The following is a 19,402-nucleotide window of genomic DNA, read 5'->3' on the forward strand; positions in this document are numbered from 1 at the left end:
TTAAAAAAAAATGTTCAAAGCATTTATTTCTTCAGGCATAGATCAATAAAACAAGTTCATCTCTGTATTCAAATTGCTCTTACCTTTGAGACCATCTAGCTGTGTTTCCTGTCCTGCAGTTTGCTCCACAGCGTCACTGGCCTCAGCCTCCTTACCCTTTGCTTTCGGTTTTTTTGCTACAAGTGGTGGCACTCTCCCTACTATCTTTGACTCTCCTTCACTCGTCACCTTAGTGGAATCTTCCACGTTGTTTTGTACATTTTCCTTCTCTTCTTGCTTTTGCTTTGTCTCAATCACTACCTTCTTGTTGCTTTTGGAGAAGATAAAGCTTGCCGTACTTGTCGGCGATTTAAGGTAGTCTACAGGGGACAAAGGTGAGAGCCGAGAAGAAGGACCCTGTTTTGATCTGGCAGCTGTCCTGAGGCGGATGGCCTCTTGCAGGTTCATGGAGCCAGAAGAGGTTGTGGCAGAAGGAGACTCTTTCTTTGGAGAGACAACTGTTGGTGCAGTTACAGTTGAAACTACAACAGACTGAGACAGAGTTGGTGGTGAGGTGATGGTGGCAGGTGGAGATGTGGAAGTGGGATAGGTCATGATCAGAGATTTTCTGATGGGCTTCTGAGGAGCCTCACTAGTGGAAGATGAGGTTGGGAGCTGTTGGTTCACTGGGGCCTCAGGTTTTGGTTGGTCTTTAGCTTCAAGGGGTTCAGGACTGTTCTTTACGGACTCCTTGGTTGCATCCTTGACCTCTTCAGCGGGTTCAGGGCTGTTGTTAATAGCCTGCAGTTTGACCTTCTGCAGAGAGGATGGTGTAGCATCGGATACTGATGATTCACTTGCATCCTTGGTGGCTTCAGGGGGTTCGGGGCTGTTGTTAATAGCCTGAAGCATGACTGTCTGCAGAGAGGATGGGGTGGCACTGGACACTGATGCCTCGCCTGAATCCTTGGCAACTTCAGCTGGTTCGGGGCTGTTGTTGATGGAACGAAGCTTTACCTTTTGGAGAAAAGATGGTGTTGGTTCCTCTTTTACACCTGTGGAAGTTTCAGTGGGTTCAGGGCTGTTGTTCATAGACCGAAGTTTGACCATCTGTAGAAGTGATGATGTTATAGTAGAAGAGGGGTCCTTAAGGATACTTTTAGAAGAGGCCTGCTCTTGAGTTTCAAGGGGTTCCAGACTGTTTTCAACAGACCGAAGCTTGACCATTTTCAAGAGGGAAGGGGTGATAACATTCGACTGTTCTCTATGTAGATCAGATGCACAAGCTGTCGTTTGGTGTTGGTTTTCTATGCTCGGAGGACCATATTTATGGTTACTGTTCACAGGAATCTGTGCTGGCAAAGGTGGAGGCAACGGAATGTTAATAGGTTGAGTAGAAACAATTTCTTCTTCCTCTTTTAGTGAAGAAGCATTTCTGAACTCAGATGGTGGTAAAATTGGTGCCTCGTCAGTTCTTGAATGATCAGTTGAAGACTTGAGCAGAGGCTCTATGGGAGGAGGGGGAGGAATACACTGATGAGGAATTAAAATACTGTTTGGTAATTCTTTAGTTTCAGTTTTTGGTGGGGAACTCTTGTCTGGAGGATCTATCTCCTGCTCTGACGGTTGGAGCTGTGTTGGTAGGGGTGGAATACTCTGAGGTGCAACATACTTTCTCAGAGGACCTGCCTGTTCAGTGGCGTAAGATGTTTCCTGGGTATGTTGAAGAGTAAAGTCTTTAGAAACCTCTACAGCTGTAGGAAGATGGACTTCTTTAACTGGTGAAGCAGATACTGAAGACTCTTTTGGTGGGACAGAGCCCTTTTCAGTCTCAGTAGTTGGTGGAAGGGGAGCAGTATAGGGTGGGGGTGGAGGGATAGCTGGTGATGGAGGCACCTCAATACAATCTCCTTTCACATCTTGTCTACTAATCACAGCTCCAGATGATGATTTGCAACCATAACTGTTCCTGTTTGGTGGCACCTGAACAGGTGAAATCATTCCCTCCTCACTGAAGAATGGGGGTGGTGGAAGTGGGAAATCTAGCCCATCTGCTCCGTTGATGCTAACTTGAGCCATTGGTGGTGGAGGTGGAGGCCAGGATGATTCAGGCGAAACAACTTGTACAGATCTGGAAGCCTCAGTGGTCTGTATGGTGCTGAGTATTAGAGGACCACTCACCGATGAAGAAATATTCACTGATGAAATGGTGGTTAATGTAGCCGTGTTTGTCATTCCATCTGCAGCTTGGCTGGACGTTTTCTGACCTATTCTTTCACGCTTTTCTATATCCTTCACTAATATCCCATTTATAATGTCACATACACTCTCTTTCTCTTCCTTAACGTTACCTTTCAAATCTCCATCCGGAGACAATCTTTCAATCTTCTCTTTGTGAATTTCTGCATTTAAAATCCCACTTTCTTGAACTTTCTTTGCCTCTAGCGATTCATTTATTGGCTCTACTGTTACCGCCGTGTTCTTGTGTTTTCTTTCTACTGCAAAGCTCTTTACAGATCCTTCTCTAGACACCGAGGGAGACTGTCTCTGTTGTCTCCTGTCCTTTGGATTCTTCTTTATGATGGCAATAGGGTTTTCAGGAGCAGGAGGTCCAAGGAGTAACTCAAATGTACGTTTACTATGAGCCCATACCTCAGGGGGAGGCGGCGGTGGGGCGTGGACTTTGGGTGGGGGAGGGATGTTGAAGAGTTCTCTCAGGGTCTGAACTGAGGGGCTGACACTGACTGTGTCGTGTTTAGGTTCAGCAATCTCTGTCTGGGTCAAGACGGCTGGAGCCAAACTAGAAGAGTTCGGCCCAGAGAATAACTTTTGAAGCTTTGTAAAGAACCCCTTCTTGTGCTTTGGAGATGTGCTGGGTGGCTGTTGTGGGGATGTTCCATCTTGGCTGGAGTAACCACTGGATGGAGACAATAATCTAGTGTGCTTGTTCTCTTGAAACTGTTTCTGCTCTTCTTCTGAAGCGTCCTTGCAGTCTGTTCCTGCAGCCTTTTTCGAATCCTCCATCTTTGGTGCCGGTAGCTGAGATTTTTTTAAAGCGAATAATGTGGAACCTGTAGAGTCATCTAGAGAGCTGGTATCTCCGTGATAACCAGGGCTGTCTACACATGAGGAGGGTAATGGGGATGATCCAGGTTTATGGTTTTCCTTTTCTTTGCTAGAGGATGACGGTTCTATTGGAAGCTCTACCAGATCCTGTGATCGCCGTTTCATTTTGATGTGAAGGGAATAGGAGCGACTTGGAGGAGGTGGAGCTACTTTGGACTTAATGACAGAGAGGCTACGCACAACCTGCCCATCTTTCTGCTCTCCCTTAATTAGGACCTTAGAGTTGAAGTTGCCATTAGAAGAATTGTTATTGACCTTATAATGCTTAGCAGACGTATCTACATTGTGAGGCATTTTTAGTCTGCTGTTGCTGGAGATGGTTGAGGAATCGGACACCAAGGTCTCTGAAGAATCTGAATTGCTGTAACAGGAAGTGTCAGACAGAGTAGGACCGTTGTAGCGGGAGACAGAGGTGATATTGGAGGAAGTGGTTCTGGATGAAGAAGCTCTAGATGAAGCGCGAGAAGGAGCTGGGCTGGACACCAACAGGCTGCTCTTGCTGACCGTGCGGACACTGCTGCGACTTCGACTGCGGCTGATTTCCACTACGTCAATGGAGGGTAGTAGCACAGCATTAGGAATTATTTTAGACATGTATGTAGCCTGAGGTGACATGGTCATGACTGGGCTAGGGGGCTTTTGTTGGAGACTGGACGCAGTAGTCATCCACGGCACAGCCAAGGACCGAGGTCTCTGCACATCTTCAGAAAGAGGAGTGAAACGGTGCAGCAATGCCAGGTCGTCTCTATGAGCAGCATGGGCAGCATTTAGCTGTGCCACCTTCTCTTTACTAAGTGGATGGATGATGTTTGAAGTTTGAGGGCTGGAACCAAGTTCTTCTGGTGATTCTGGCCCAACAGTCAAAGGGCTATTATCTGTATCTCCGTTGAAAAGTTGTTCTTCATCCAGCTGCTGAGTTAAAGTCCATCCCACTCTATCCAAGCCTGGTGAAAGTAAAACAAAAAAATAAAAAAAATTGTTTACAGGCAAGCAACAAAAAATTTTATGTTATTTCAAAAATTAGCTGCATACCAAACTCTTTCTGAACATGTCGTGGAATCCCTGCAACAGTCCTCCGGTGACGTTTTCGTGTTTTGCTTTTTTCTGACTTTTTACCAGAGCTCAGTGGTCTGAATGTTGATGCTGAAAAAGCATAGCAAAGCAGGAAAATTAAATATAAACAGATGCTTTTATCTTCTCGGAATAAGATACAATAAGTTACATTTCCCTCCTATGCATGTGACAGATCTGTCACATGCAAACTTCAATAGATTTTACTGTACTTAAACAAGTTGAATTTATGATGAAACAACTGTTCCTTATAAAGTGGCTTGAAATAAGTTGAATTCTAAAAATGGTACTGAGCCATTTATACCCTTTGCCAATTCAGATGCACATTTCATTTCAACCTTTTCCATTTTCCCCTTCATCAATGTACTTACATTGCAGAACAGTTTTTTTCCCTCCTAGTTCAAGTTGTTTGATAAAGGACTGGGATAAATAACCATTCAAATGCTCAAATTTCACTTACAAGTGAATTCAATTTAGTATTTTCTTAAGATTTTATATCATACCTTACTTAAAATCAGGTTGGTTGACCTGATTTTAAAATTGGACCCACTGAGTCTAATGAAATATGATAAGTAATCCTAATCCCTGATAGAATGTAACCTCTGAGCATCTTTAGTGGACGATATTACCAAGTTCAGTCATATAACCACATTTTGTTGTGTTAGGCTATGACAATTTAGAGTACATTTTTAACCTTTGGTTAAAGTTTATACAAAAACAAACAGTGAAAAGGAAATAAAAATAGAAGAAAAGACAACAAATCCAAGTGTGAAACCTATAGAATGATGATAAGGAGATAAATACTGTTTATATCACATTACCTTGCCTGGTGAGTCCAGAGCGGGATGATCTTGCGGACACTGATGACTGTCTCGAAATAACCGAGGATGTGTCAGGAATGGTGCTGTCTGTCACAAACCCCGCACTTTCCCCATCTGTTTGGACCGTCACAGTCGACTAGGATAAAATGAAATGTAAAAATATATTTAACGAATAATAAATAATTTTATTTATTTGTACATAAAATTGCGTGCTAAACTTACAACTGTGCTTTCATTATCTTGATACTCCAATCCATTACTGTTTTCTGGAAAAAAAAACAAAAAAACATGTTCGGACTCACTGCAAATTCGTACAAGTAATAACATCCCTTCCTTTCAAATTAATCACATCGGCATACCTTCTTCCTGCATCATTTTCAGCCCCTCGAGGGCCTCAGTGTGGAGGTCCTCCATGTACTTGGACCTGCTGCTCTCGATAAAGACATTCTCCTGGAACTGTGGGGGAGCTGGAGTCTTGTCATCATCATTTAGCTTTGGGACAGCTTGGTCGAAAGAAAAGCAAAAAAGGAAAACCGGATTAGCTCACATTAATTTGAAGTTTCTTTTGACCACCACTCACAAAACAGAGAGACCAGAACGGTAAGAAATGAGACACACACAAATACATGGGAGTGCAAATAATAGGTGGGACTTCAACTTAGCTTACATGTGTAAAAATCCAAAGTTTTTTCAATAAGTCTATTTCTTGTGAAACCTGTTGATATAAAACCTACACAAACTGCAGGTAGTAATCCAAGTAATATGTGAATTACGTGTAATGAAGGGGAGTGACACAGAGACTATATATAGGAGACACCAGCCTCAAAAAATATAGAAGGCCAAAGAAACAGCTAAAATCCTTCAGGATTTTGAAAGCAATCCTTCCCCTTACATGTAATAATGGAACTCCGAAGGCTTAGTCCTAACTGATCGCCTAAAAAAAATCTCTAATTATCAACACTACACATATAGGCAAAGATCATGACACATATAAGCAAAGATCTCTTTCAAACCAGTATAACCTTATTGCTGTGAACCATACTAATAAAGTATCAGTTACAGAGATATGGATAAGTCTCAAATTCAAAAAAATGAAAAAAAAAAAACATAATTTCATCATCAGATAACCAGAATGAGGTGGGACAAATGTATTTTTATCTTGTACTTTAAAACATTAAAGACTCAGATCATCAACCTATCACAAGACCTTTATGTAATCGTGAGAACTACTCTGCAGTTAGCCGTTCTACTACTTTCATTAGACTGGAATTAGCTTAGTGGCTGCTGCCAGTTTTCACTTTCCTTTGCTGTAACAGCATTACAATGGCTTCCGAGATGCAAAATACGAAACTGTTTAGTTATTTACAGGTAAGCTTAATTTAAATTCTTTTTAGTTTCTTGAGTCATATTTTGAAAAATACAGTTTTTTGTTTCTTTAAAGGTGTTAAATGTCAACATATAACATTATCATTCTTAGCAATGTCTTTTGATGTTCGAATATGAATAATAAAATACTTTAGATTTCCAGAGAGCAGCAACAAATATCAGACTACTTCAACAAGCAAATAAAGATGATTTCACTTACCCTTATTCTTCAAAACAGAAGGAAAGCAGTTCAAATATAACATAAAGTAATTAGTTGAAAGTACCACCATTGCTACTTCTTATTTCAGAGAAAAAGTGATCCAAAAGTTTAGAGTAAAATACACAAAAATTGTCTGGAAGGACAAAAATATACTCTGAATAAACAGACTTTTGATCACCAGATGAGGAACATCTCAAAAACAGTCACGGTTGTTTTGATGACACTGATGTCATCAAAACAAGAGCGGCTGGACAGCCAATAGACAACAGAGTCCAGACACTAATCCTCTTTAGCCTAATTCCTGACATAACACCCCTCCATTCACACTTAAACAGATACTCTGACTTTCATTGTTGTTCCTCATCAGCTCACCCCTGATTGGTCAGCCAGGAAGCAGATGCTACTGATGTTGACCTCATAAACAATATCAGAAAGAGAAAAGCAGGAGTTGCCAAGGCTTAAAAGGTAGAGGGGCATCAAGGTTGCTTTGTATTACATCTTTCACTTAAAAATGAAAGAAAATTAAAACTACAGGTAAACTCTGTAAATTTGGATATTAGGAAAAAGGTTTATTTCTTTCATTAGTGGATCAAATAGATGTTGAATATGCTTTTACATCTAGTAGTTATTATGGCTTACAACTAATGAAGAATCAATGTAAAACATAATTGTAACAAACAATAATTAGAAGTTTATTTACCCATAAACCATAGCCATAAAATTACTATAAATAAATATTTTAAATGCTTTATTTTGTATAAATTTATTACATTTATTGAGCTTCTTTTCTTCCTTTGCGTTCATGTTCAGAGACGTAAACTTTGCTGTTTTGCCACAAGATGGAGTAAGTGAACCGAAATCAGTCAAGCAAAGTAAGCCTAAAAGCTTGTTTTCAACAGATGCCTGCAGCTCCAGAGAAACACTCAAACACATGAAAAACAACAGGGTGTTCGCTTTTAATTTGACTTTTAACTTGCACGATTTGGAGAGGCACCAAAATCTCCAGAAGCTGTTCAGGTGTTGTGACAGCACCCTCCTAATTCTGTTAATTTGTCATCTGTACATTTTATATAGAGTGAGAAGGGTTTTCACTTCCTGCTGTGCTGGACAGGCATGACATGGAGGAATGTTTGACATCTGAGCAAATGGAAAACATTCCCATGATTGTGATCCTAACAAATGAGTCAGACAAAAGCACTTTGCAAAGAAATGGACGAGTGGTACCGGTACTTTAAGACAAGAAAAACATAGCTCTAGTTTAACAGGATTGGCTGCTAAAAGGCCTTCTGTCCACATGTGTAAACAGAGAGCTGCTCAGCATGTACAAAACTAAGTGAGTCTAGGAAAATCCCTATCTAGTTACCATGACAGGACACAGAGAACTAGAGATGCCTGTAGAGATGGGTGGGGCAGGCCTGCTCATCAACACAAGACCCACAATGTCACTCATCCTTCACTCTGTAATCTTGTCTATATTAATGACACCATCTGTTGCTGCTGGATTGTGAGAAACCTGCTGCTGATTATTTATGAACTCAATAAACTCGTGTTTACATCTCAGATTTGGATATTCATTCTGACGGATTTGACTGTGTGACTATTCCAGTCAAGTTTGGAAGCCAGCAGAAAAAAGCAGCTTAGTTAGGATTTATTTGCCATGGAAATAGATAAATTAATTCAGATGAGATCACAACAAAATAACCAAACATCTGCCTAAACCTTTTTTTTTTTAAAGTAATCTAAAAAACACTAAGGCATTAGAACATGTATTGAATGTGGTGAAATGAGGGAATCGGGGCATAATAACACCATAATTTAAACTAAAAATATAGAACTACTTAAAATTTAATAAAATGAGATTCAAATGAGCATAATGGGAACTGTCATGTTTTTATTAAACTAGATGGCAAATAATTTTTCTGGGCAAGAAATTTTACAAAGAGGGGTGGCCAGATGTTAAAAATCTGTAATGGGCTTTCTAATACATGAATATGACTGGATCAAAATCATTTCCTGTAGTTTTTGCTACAAGTTTAGAGATGTTGTACTACTGGAAGATTAACCTCTGCCCGAGTCTCAAGTCTTTTGCAGCTTCTAACAAGTTTCATCCAGCATTAACCTGTATTTAGTTCTGTTAACTCTAACCTGACTCCCTGTTCCTGCTAAGGAAAGCATCCCTACAGCATTGTAAGGATGCCACAATATGGATGATCCATCCAGGGTGATGTGCAGTAGTTTTATACTTTTTATATATTAATATTTTTTGCCTGTAGCTCAGAAAGTTCCTTCTTGGCTTATCCACAATAGTTTGCTGTGTCTCCAACAGGACTTAGGCAAATTTAAATAGGAGTTTTAACAAGCGCTCTACAACCTGAGCTGCAGATCTCTGCACCTCATCTAGAGGTACAGTGAACCTGTTGACTAATTTTCTAATAAATTCTCTCTTTGCCTGGCTAGTCAATTTAGGTGGATGCCCATGTCGTTGGAGGTTTGCGATTGGACTAATCTTTTGATTTTCCAGCCACAGTGTGCTGCAAGATGTTCAAAGCAAATTTACACCTCATCTGTCTGGTATATTCCTTGTTCTTCATGTTATTTTACTATGCTCTACAATCCTTAAAAACCCTAAAGGAATGGTTCTATTCACACTGAGATTAAATTACATCCAGGTGAGCTCTATTTACCAATTAGGTGTCTTCTGAAGGAAATTGACTCCAATGGATTTTACTTAGGGGTATCAGAAAGAGAGCTTTAAAGGGAGCTTTTCTTTGATAAAAAGAGAAATGTATTTCATATTTTCAAAATGGAATAGCTAAAGTTCTCTTAAAATACTAAATTAAAAAGATGTTCCGATGTGCAATAGTGATTCTTTGAGATTAGATGAATATTTAAGACAGACCCAAAAGCTTTCATGGGAGTACGTTACAACAGAAGAAATCTTCTTGTTCCTTCTGGTTCTACAACACATCGGTCATCTGCCAGCAGTGCAGGGGACTCTCTTGAGCTAGCTGTTGTTCCAAAGTCCTGGAACAACAGTTAAATGCAGCCAATCAGTTTCTCAACAGACCGAATCACAAGTTTTCAGTTTGTCTTGCAGCAGACAAACTGGTATTGATGTGGGAATGAAGCAAAGTCTCACACATACACACACCTCCGGTCTCTGCCCTAACTTGCCCTTTTACCTTGTTTTGCAAAATCAGGAAGACAACCATGCGGAGATCTTATTTGCAGCTCTGAGGGTGACATCTGCCAGGCGTTTAAGCCTCAATAATCAGTGCAAACTTAACTAAAGGCTATGTGATCACTGTGGGAAAGGACAGAAGGCGTACCGCTTTTCATGTCATACGCATGTCAAACTTTGGTTGACATGCGTATTAATGCACCCAGGTCAAACCTTGGCCTTCTCCATCAACTCCTTTCATGGCTTTTATAAAATCAAAAGTCTCAGCTGGAAAACATCATGAGTGTTGTGAGAAGAACATGGATCCAGGTAACAGATATACCTGCATCGTGTGGCGTGTACAGTCACACTCCATGATCAGCGTCAGATGGCACAACTGATTCCCCAGGAAACCAGCATGTATCAGATTCCTCTCAAAATAAACAGTTTCCAAACGAACCCAACGTACACGTCAATGGACATGTTATCTTCTCAGGCCAAACCATCTGAAACCTCATAGCAAGGTGGTGAAAACTTATTCCCAACTTTAAAATAAAGTCTGAAAGGTTGTGAAAATAAATTAAATCATATTTGAAAATGGTGAGCAGAACAGAAAATATTCAGACCTGCTGGTGCCCGTTTAATGACTGATAAGTTTGCCAAAAGTCTGTACTATATGTGTGATAGTCAATAAAACATGGCTATAAGTTATACTCAAATTACCACCTCATGGGATGTTTGTCTCTGCCAGCCAGGCAATGGCTGTCCAGACTCACAATAAATGCATTAAAGAGTTGAAAACCTGTCAGAAAGAGTGTTAAAAACTCTTTATAGGTGGTTACCGAAAGTGATTTTGGAAGAATTTATATAAAGCTGATCCAACAACAATCTTTAATGCTTTTTAGGTTTGGGTGCCAATCCAGATTCTTAAATGAAGCTACGTCACAAAAAGCTATAACCTACTATAACTTCTGTTTTAGGTATGAAACCAGAATTTATTCTGTATATTTTGAACGTCAGATCTGCTCTGAAAACTCCCAAATAAACAAAAATAATGGTATGGCCCAAAACATCTTTTGTTTTTTATGCTCCAGTTTGACATAATGCTGCTTTCCATATATAGGCTTCCATATAAAACACTCTGTATTTACCTGAAGGTAAATACAAAATTATATTTTTAAAAAAATTTCACAAAATAGTCTATTTACAGGAGATGGATAATCTCCCATTGAAACATTTGTTGCACTTTTTACCAGTGAGTGTTGAGGACCTTTTTAAGTTCTTGAACTTTGGTCAATCATTGCTAAGCCTTTTTGGCTATTGTATTGATTTAGCTATTTCTCAAACTGATAAGAGCAACTTTACACACAAAAAATCTTGTTTTCTTGTAGCCGTTTACTAAATTACTAAGATCAACTGACTATCTGCCTTTCTTGAATGACAGGATTTTTTGTTTTTCTCATTTTGAGAAGTGGCAAAGAAAGTCAAACCTTTGTCAAACATCAATTTCGAATAGATTTTTAGGGGGAGCCACTAACATTAGATGTTATGTGAAATCAAATATTTCAAAGTTTTTCAGGGATTTGTGCCTCTTGAAGCTATTTTTACAAAAGAAAAATGCCATTGGAAAACTGCGATAATATCAAACACTGACTTGAGCGTTTAGCTCACTGACTTTATCTCAAGTCAGTGAGCTCACTTGTGAGCGTTTAGCTCAAGACTATCTTGTTAAAAGATAGTCTTGTTTAAACTATTTTAACAAGACTATCGGAAGTTTGTTGTTCTGAAACTGAATAACCAAACCACACATTTCAAGAATGGTGGCTTGATAAATTTATAAAACAAGGCACATACTTATCAGCGTCCATGAAGAAGTGTGCTGGCAACCATTTCCCTTCTCTGACTATAACCTGTGCAGTTGGAGTAACACCACAGTCACATATCTGCATATCTTGACAATGAAACAATGTTTTCATTTCATAAATGATCCCTGTTGTTATTAGCTGGTTTCGCTAACAATAAAACCAAGCACTAACCCAACAAAGAGAAAAGAAACATGATGCAACAAAACCCTCTGGCACATTTAGTGGAAGTTCAGATGAATAGCTCCAACTTTTAGCAATCCTCATTATTAAAAGTGACCTAAATATGACTGCATCTCACATGTGGGTGTGGTGGCTCTTCAGCTATTGTTAGAAAATCCTACTAAACGGTCTGAAAACCCAGTTGCTGTTGTGAAACTGTTGCGCAACTGTTTAGGTAACAGATAATCAAAGCCAAACATTTTTTGGGTGTCCAGATCATTCTGTTTTTTAGTGTTGGAAAACAGGCAAAACTGTTTCTGGTTTGTCAGACAGAAATGAGTCTCGGATATTAAATCTTACTGTGCTAATGCATGGAAAAAAAATTATTCATAAAATGTACAGCCTTTAAAATAGTATTTTTGTTCTAAAATAAAAATGTAGTCACAGAGCCATGTCAGGAACTATTTCAGGAAATAATTTCCCTCAAAGCAACAGTTAAAGAGGCAGTTGATTACTTCCCGCCAAGAAACAGAGCGAAACTATCTCAAGTGAGTTTTCTCAAACCTGTTCTCCTGCTCTTCTTTGTTTTTGTGCCATGTGGAACAACAAAGGTGCCTTCTGCTGTTGTATATTTTGTCTCTGTTTAAGCCTGTGCGGTATTTCAGCCAATTGAACAATTCTATTTCAGCAAGTTTTTATGAAAAACCCACACAAGAAGTCACGGAGTTGCAGCAACAAACCCAAGTGATATTAAAACTGATCAGGATCTAACAGCTTTAAAAGGAAAACCCTTAAGCTTTATGGAGTTTGAAACTTTTGTTGAATCCTGACAAGATGTTTTAACTAAAGACAGAATTAGTTAGGAGCACAATGTGTTATCAAAAAACTTCTATTCATAAACTAAGAAGTCATTGGGATGTTTCACTACATCTGTCTCGAAAGGTAAAGTTCAGATCTGAGAAGGAGTCCACAACCAAATTGAGCCTAGCCAAACGCCAAGTTTTAGCTACTTGCTTCAGTTTCTCTGATTGGATAAGCTCCATGTGTCATGTTTTTTATCATTTGAAAAAGGTCAAATTCAGACTAAAAAGAGTCTGCTGTTACGTATAAAGATGATGCAACTGTTGCAAAAGTCAGCTGCAAAGGCAAAAAAATAACCAACTACAAAACGACCAAAGCATTTAAAGTAGGAGTCCAATCCTCAAAAGCCAATATCCTGTAACTATTAGATGTATTCCTTTTAATACATATGGCATAAAAGATAAATGACTTGATAATACTTTCTCTTTACTTTCCTAATAAGTGATGTATGGAAATACATCAGCTTTCAAAAGCAGGAAGGGCACTGGGCTGCGGGTTGCAGATCTTATCATAAGATGGTACAACACAACTCATTTGTTTGATCATTTAAATGAGAACAAAAAAGTTGTATGAAAGCAAAACCAGATCCAAACACCATCCATGATCATAAAAACACAAGGCTATGTGAATTTTGCCTGGTTGGATCAACTATGGTATTTATTTTCTGTTCAAGTCTTTCCTACATAAATAAGAAAATAAGTAACAAATAGCTTTTTCCTAATATATTGCAGACACAATCTTTTTCAAAGATAAAGATGGAATCTGTAACTTGTGTCTCCCAGTTATGGTAAACTCAGAGGAGTTGGTTTGATTCTTATCTCTAGGAAAATTTGGTTCTTTTTTCCATGCTTTTTCTCATATCTGCAAAACACAATCTGTAATTTCCTCCAAAAACTGTGGTGTAAATTTTTGCCTTAAAAGCAGCCTAGTAGGCCTTATGTGAACTTCAATCTAGAGATAATTCAAGAGATGAACTGGTGACTGGAGTGTGATCCTGAAAACTTGCAAGAAAGGAAATATTTTTTTTAAATCAAATCTTTTCTCTGATCAGTGAATGTAACACATAAGTACCAGGTTGCTGTAATAACACTCTTCAGTATGTGTGCTGTTACTTAAAGAAGACTAAAAGGTAGACGTTTTTGGTATCAGTGAGGTGTTTAGAGATCATGATAGATCAACTACAGAAATGCAACATCATAAAGACACTATTTTCTATAGCATGTTGAGACTTGTCCAAAGTCCATTCAGGCTGCAAGGGAATGAAAGAGAGCAAGAATTTGAGATAATAGAAAGGATGATATAATTCAATATAATTGAAGTACACTACAATCCCTGTTGAGCTTTCAACTTGTGATTGAACATGCTGGATTTGGATATGTTGACAGATATCTCAGGTCAAAGCGTTCCAAGACAAGAGATTAGAAATTGTCCAAAAAAAAATAATCTTTTCAGTAAATCTCTATTTTAATCTGAAATGGTGACGATTTCAGATTAAATCCCATATGCAGTTAAAAGCTTCTATTCAATGCCTATGCGCAATACTTCCCAAATATCTTACACAAGATTTCGTCAGTCAACTGATATAAGATTCCACTTCTGAGAAGAAAAGTCTTTTACCAGACACTCAAAAAAAGGAAATCAAATTTGCCGGTTCAAAAGGCCTGATCCTGGCATGCAAACTGTAAACAAACTCAATCAAACACAAAGGGCTCAGTTTTTCTGGTTTCCTCAAAGAAATATCTAAAAGATCAGGAATGTGAGGAATCTCAGGGAGTGTTTCAAGCAAACAGGTGACCTTCGAAACGTATCTAGCCAGGGCTGCATGGCCTAATCAGCCATTAACAAGAGTGTTTTTCATTAAACTGAAGTCAATTTTTCTTGAAGCCAGTAATATGGAAAAGTCAGGAGGAGGAGGAGAAAAACCTCTTGTCTAGTTTTAAGTTTAGTCAAATGACAGCATGATATGAGCAGCAAACACATATAAACATTCAGTGAGTAGCTAAAATGAAAAGGAAACTCCAAAGACAATTAATTTTTACTGTTTCAAGACACGGCATGCAGCAACATCAGATGAGACAAAGCAGAATCAATGGTTTAACAAAACTAAAAGCTTTAGAAGGTCAGGGTTTATCACGAGGCCTGCTTCTGTTCAGTTTCTCTGATTGGATAAGCTCCGGTTGTCATGTTTACAGAAAAGCTCCACCATAGGAGCAAAGGGTAAGATAAGCCTACAAAGAGTTTGGCTGAAACGGCAAACAAGGAATCCAGGTCAACCTGCTCGATCATGTCCAAGAGAAAATAAAAAATTTAAATATTTGATCTGCTGACATCACTTTGTCCGGTGTGCACATTGACGTTAAGATCAGATAAGATGAATTTTATTGTCCCAAAGAAAATTTGTCTTGGGTACAGATAGTTATTTCTACAGCTTATACCAATAGTTAAAGAAGAATATTGCTAATACTACAGACTTATTACTTATTTTACTGTTCTGGGCATAATAAGCCTCAACTTGTATTCTGTCACAATTTATGTGAAGCAGAATCTTCTTTGCCAGCTTAACTGCTGCATATTTGCTGGTGGAGACAGTCTGTTTGACTCATATACATCATGTTTACATATTAGTCTCACACACAGCGTCTAAAGAAGATGAACTTTCCTGAACAGACGATAATGTGAAGGATATTTGGTCTGGGAACTTCTGCTGGTTGGATCTCATTTCTGTATAACAATTTTGTTAATATTTTTATTGATCACTTTGTGTTATAAATATCAATATACATCATGTGAACTTAAGTGGCTAAGTAAAACTGGGTCTACAGTGCAAAACTGCTCACAAAACATGAAGTAAATGGGAATTAAAAGAAGATCAAGAGGAAACTGAAGAATGAGAAACTGCTTCAAAAAATGGAGGTGAAAATAATTTTTTTAAAGTAATTTGGCCGATGTGTCTCAGAGTCATAAACATCATAACACATTTCATCACAAAGTCGAAGCTGCAAATCCCTTAGTTACATCGTAGTTTCCCCGTATGTGCACATGCCTCTTAAGTATAATTGTTACGGCTTCGTATAAAATAATTTCAGTTGACCGGCAAGCAAACCCAGAACCCTGGGTGCCTCCTTCTTCCTAACAGTCCTGGCATGGCTTTTAATTAACTTGCGTTTTGCCTGCCATACCAGGCTTTTAGTGATTGGGAGGCCTTAGCTGGAGGGACTCACTTTTCTGGGCAAATGTTGCACTAAAGCATAACTCGCTTCTGTAATAAACTTGCTACTTTGTATTTTAGGAGTTCCTTTCCCCATCAACAGCATCTATTGTGCTGTGCTTGTTGCTAGCGCTACTTCAGTGATCATTGCTAAGGGCTCAATCACAGACTACGTTACACATAAATCAAACATTCAAACTTCAAATTCTGTAGTAATAAGCAGCTTGGTTCCCTGAGGCCTGGTGCTTTAAGGTGGACATGATACATAATTTAGAAAGCATGTCCGTAGGTGCTGTTATACATATGAGTAAATGTTTTTCACCTTTTTTTGTTTTAGAAAATAAGATCCAAATGAGCATGAGCTTAAAAGATTGTGAGCTCGGATGGTCTAAGCCTCTAAAATTACCTTGTCAAAGAGGACAAAAGGACCTTATCTCTTCTCAAAGTTTGCTTTCTCAAACTAATTTTTTCCCCCCCAAAAAAAACAACAAAAAAAGAACTGTGCAGAAGTTCTGCAACTGACATACACAAATGTATGTCTGAGTCAGCTTTGACTGAATATTACTCAATGTATTGCATTATCAAAAGAGACGACTTAACAAATCAAAATAGAAAAAAAGACTGTCTAGATTTTCCTGTGCTGTAAGTTTCATTTGGTGATATGAGACTGAATGAGTTTTGAATCGCACGGAAATCCCCAACACCCTCCCCTCTTACGATCTGGGCTTCCACTATGAGAACATGCAGCAAAATAAACGAGCAGAGGCTCCTCCGTCTGTAAAGCAGTGAGCCAGGAACATAAGTGCTGCCAGGCAAACACAAGTAAACAGCCCTGAGAAACTAAACACGGCCTCCAGTTTTGTTGTTTTTTCTAAGCACACTCAACAACAAGGGAAAGCTAGTTTTTTTTATATTTTTGTTTGAACATAAAGTGTTAGTGTTTCATGTCTTCTGCATTAAGGTGCCATTAATGTGCTACTAGAACTGTAGCTAGAACTGACAGTTCACACTGCAATGGACTCGAAGAAAATTGGTCTCACAAAGAGAAACTGTGCTGGCAAAGAAAAACTTGCTGATATACGAGTGTGGCTCTACAAGCTTCAACATGATCTGCAAAGAGCAGCTCTGGGAAAAGTCAAATGTTGCTGTAACTTTCTTGGTAATTTATGAACACTTCTCTTTAAAACAGGCTCTCTCAAAGCAGGTTTCTACTCACTATTATTTAGAGACACCCAAGTCTTGCCGTATGTTGTATCTAGAGGGTAAAGAATGAAGCCCTCCTTAGTTAATTTGGCACCAACATTACAATAAAGTACACATCAACAAGATGTACATCTTGTCCTTGGTTTTTAAGGAACACTAAATTCAGGTGAGTAATTAAAGAACAGAGATATTTGCACATCAAACAAGATGATTTGTCAGGCAAAAAGAGGGAGTGGAAGTCAGCATCCATATCCTTCCAAATCCTTCCAATGAACAAACACAAATCTCTCTGGGAGACAGCAAAGACAATATTTAAACAGGTTTCCTCTTTTTTTCTTCTCATCTACAATCCCAGTCAAATCTGACTTATTTGGATATATGCAAGAGATTGGAATCAGTTTATTTTTTCTGATCAGTGATGTGAAGGAAATAGCAGGTGTTTTTTTTCTTTCCAATTTATTGAATGTATGAAGTCTAATTTTCAGTCGACAAACCCATCAACCTTGTGATGTCCTTTAAAAAATAACTCCTAAAATGTTATGGGACAAATACCTTAATACATTTATTAAGGGAATTTCAACATGCTTTTGTTTAAGTATTAATCTAAAATAGTATGTCTATCATGCACTTCTCTTTTCTTGCATGTCTTATATCTGTAACTAATTTCTGTAACAGAAGCCAAGATAAAATGCCCAAAAGTGTGGGAAGTAGTCAGGTGCTAAACTTTAAACACATCTGCTTTGCTGATGACCAGTAAGTATAATTAGCAATAACATTTTAGAAGAAATTCCTGCTCTTCATAAAAAATGTTGTCATTTTCAAAAAGTTTAGTGTCAGTGATTGTACAATAAAAATATTAAGAAATGTAGATGTGGACATGAGAAAAAGATCATTCAATTGTATAAAATGCTCAGAAGAATTAACAAGAAGAAATTCTTTCTTTAGAAATGAAGATATCCTCTTCAAAACTGAATGTGAAAGCACCATAAAGTGTTTCTTCAAAAAAAAAAAGACAAGATGTTTGATTTTAATGTTCAAATATAACACTTTAAAAAAACATCTTGCCTTCTGTCAAGCACTTTGGTGGATGTGAGATGATTGGGAGATGATTTGCAGATAAAAGAACTGAGCATTTGAAGGCATTGGGTCAAACAGACTCTTCTATACATTAAAGTATTTTAGATCAACTATGATCTAAAATACAGTTTTAGATCATAGTTGATCTAAAACTATATTTTTAGATCAACTAAAAATGATCTATTTGTTAACCTGCAAATTACAAATGGCAACATTCCTTCTCTAAAACACAGCCCATCCTTAGAAGGACAACAGCAAAAACTCAAACATCAGTTTTATCTTATCCAACTGCAGTGTGACTCCAGCAGGGATCTCCTTTAGTAATTCTTGCATGGAAAACAGAGATGGCTAAATGCTGCTGTGGTGTGTGATTACACACAAGAGGGCTGAATGGCAGAAAAGGCAGAGTGACAGCAGTGTTGTTGGTCAGAACTGTGATGTGAAACCCTCCATCTGTGAACCTACAAGTTCAGTTTAACCTCTACAGCAAGCTCTAACTTCAACAGTAGATCATTTATCCATCCATAAGTGATCTACTATTCTGGTAAAAACTCTGGTAGATTTATCCCTCTACCAGATTCTTTAATAGTAAATGGGGTTTATTAGTTAATTTAAAAATGTTTACTCTGACTCCTTAATTAGAGATCCTCAGAAGTAGCTTTGCTAGATCTTCTGGTTTTCTTTGCTGTCTTGTCTGTAGATTCAAATTTTGCCCAAACCAGCTTCATAATGATGACAGTACTGACAAGCTCAATTTATGTAAACTTTGTTTTAGTGAGATAACTAAATGAAACAACCGTTGATCATATAATTAAAATTCAAAGCAGGGTTGGTAATGGAGGTACACTTTAATCCAACAGAAAGTGAATTCCCAAATTATCCCCATTTTTAATTACAGTATAGCTATGTGTCTGAACTTTAACAAAGTGGTGTTTGTTGAACCTTTTATAAACCAAAAAAAGAGGGAATTTAGCTTTGATATATTTAATCTGGCTGTGCTTTACTAATCAACAAATAATTTGGCAAATGAAGATAAAAAAACCAAAAAACTTTCAGTTATATTTAAAGGGTGCACCAATCAGGGACTTTGTCACCAATTTCAGTAGAAACTCTGAAATTCTGACCCTCTGATGATAAAAAAAAAAAAAAAAAAAAAAAAACAATAAGATACCTTTTATCTACTTTCTGGATAAATGTGATGATTTGACGCTCATAAAAATATGTTAGTAGAAAAACTAAAGTTTCAATGCCGTTTCTCAGTACAAAACAGTAAAACCTTTAAGTTTG

General features: G+C 38.0%; 1 protein-coding gene across 1 annotated transcript in view; it reads right to left on the minus strand.

Annotated features, from left to right (window-relative positions):
• The window catches only part of si:dkey-157l19.2 (uncharacterized protein KIAA1522 homolog), a 30,353-nt gene that overhangs the window by 1,037 nt on the left and 9,914 nt on the right, over positions 1–19,402 (minus strand). The window contains exons 3-7 of the mRNA XM_044143584.1: positions 5,357–5,500; positions 5,220–5,263; positions 4,998–5,133; positions 4,138–4,248; positions 84–4,049 (exon numbers count right to left, since the gene is read on the minus strand). Of these exons, the coding sequence (XP_043999519.1) occupies positions 84–4,049; positions 4,138–4,248; positions 4,998–5,133; positions 5,220–5,263; positions 5,357–5,500 (4,401 nt within the window). The remainder of the gene's footprint in view (positions 1–83; positions 4,050–4,137; positions 4,249–4,997; positions 5,134–5,219; positions 5,264–5,356; positions 5,501–19,402) is intronic.

This window comes from Gambusia affinis, linkage group LG16 (assembly GCF_019740435.1).
Source record: "Gambusia affinis linkage group LG16, SWU_Gaff_1.0, whole genome shotgun sequence".
Taxonomy (NCBI): Eukaryota; Metazoa; Chordata; class Actinopteri; order Cyprinodontiformes; family Poeciliidae; genus Gambusia; species Gambusia affinis.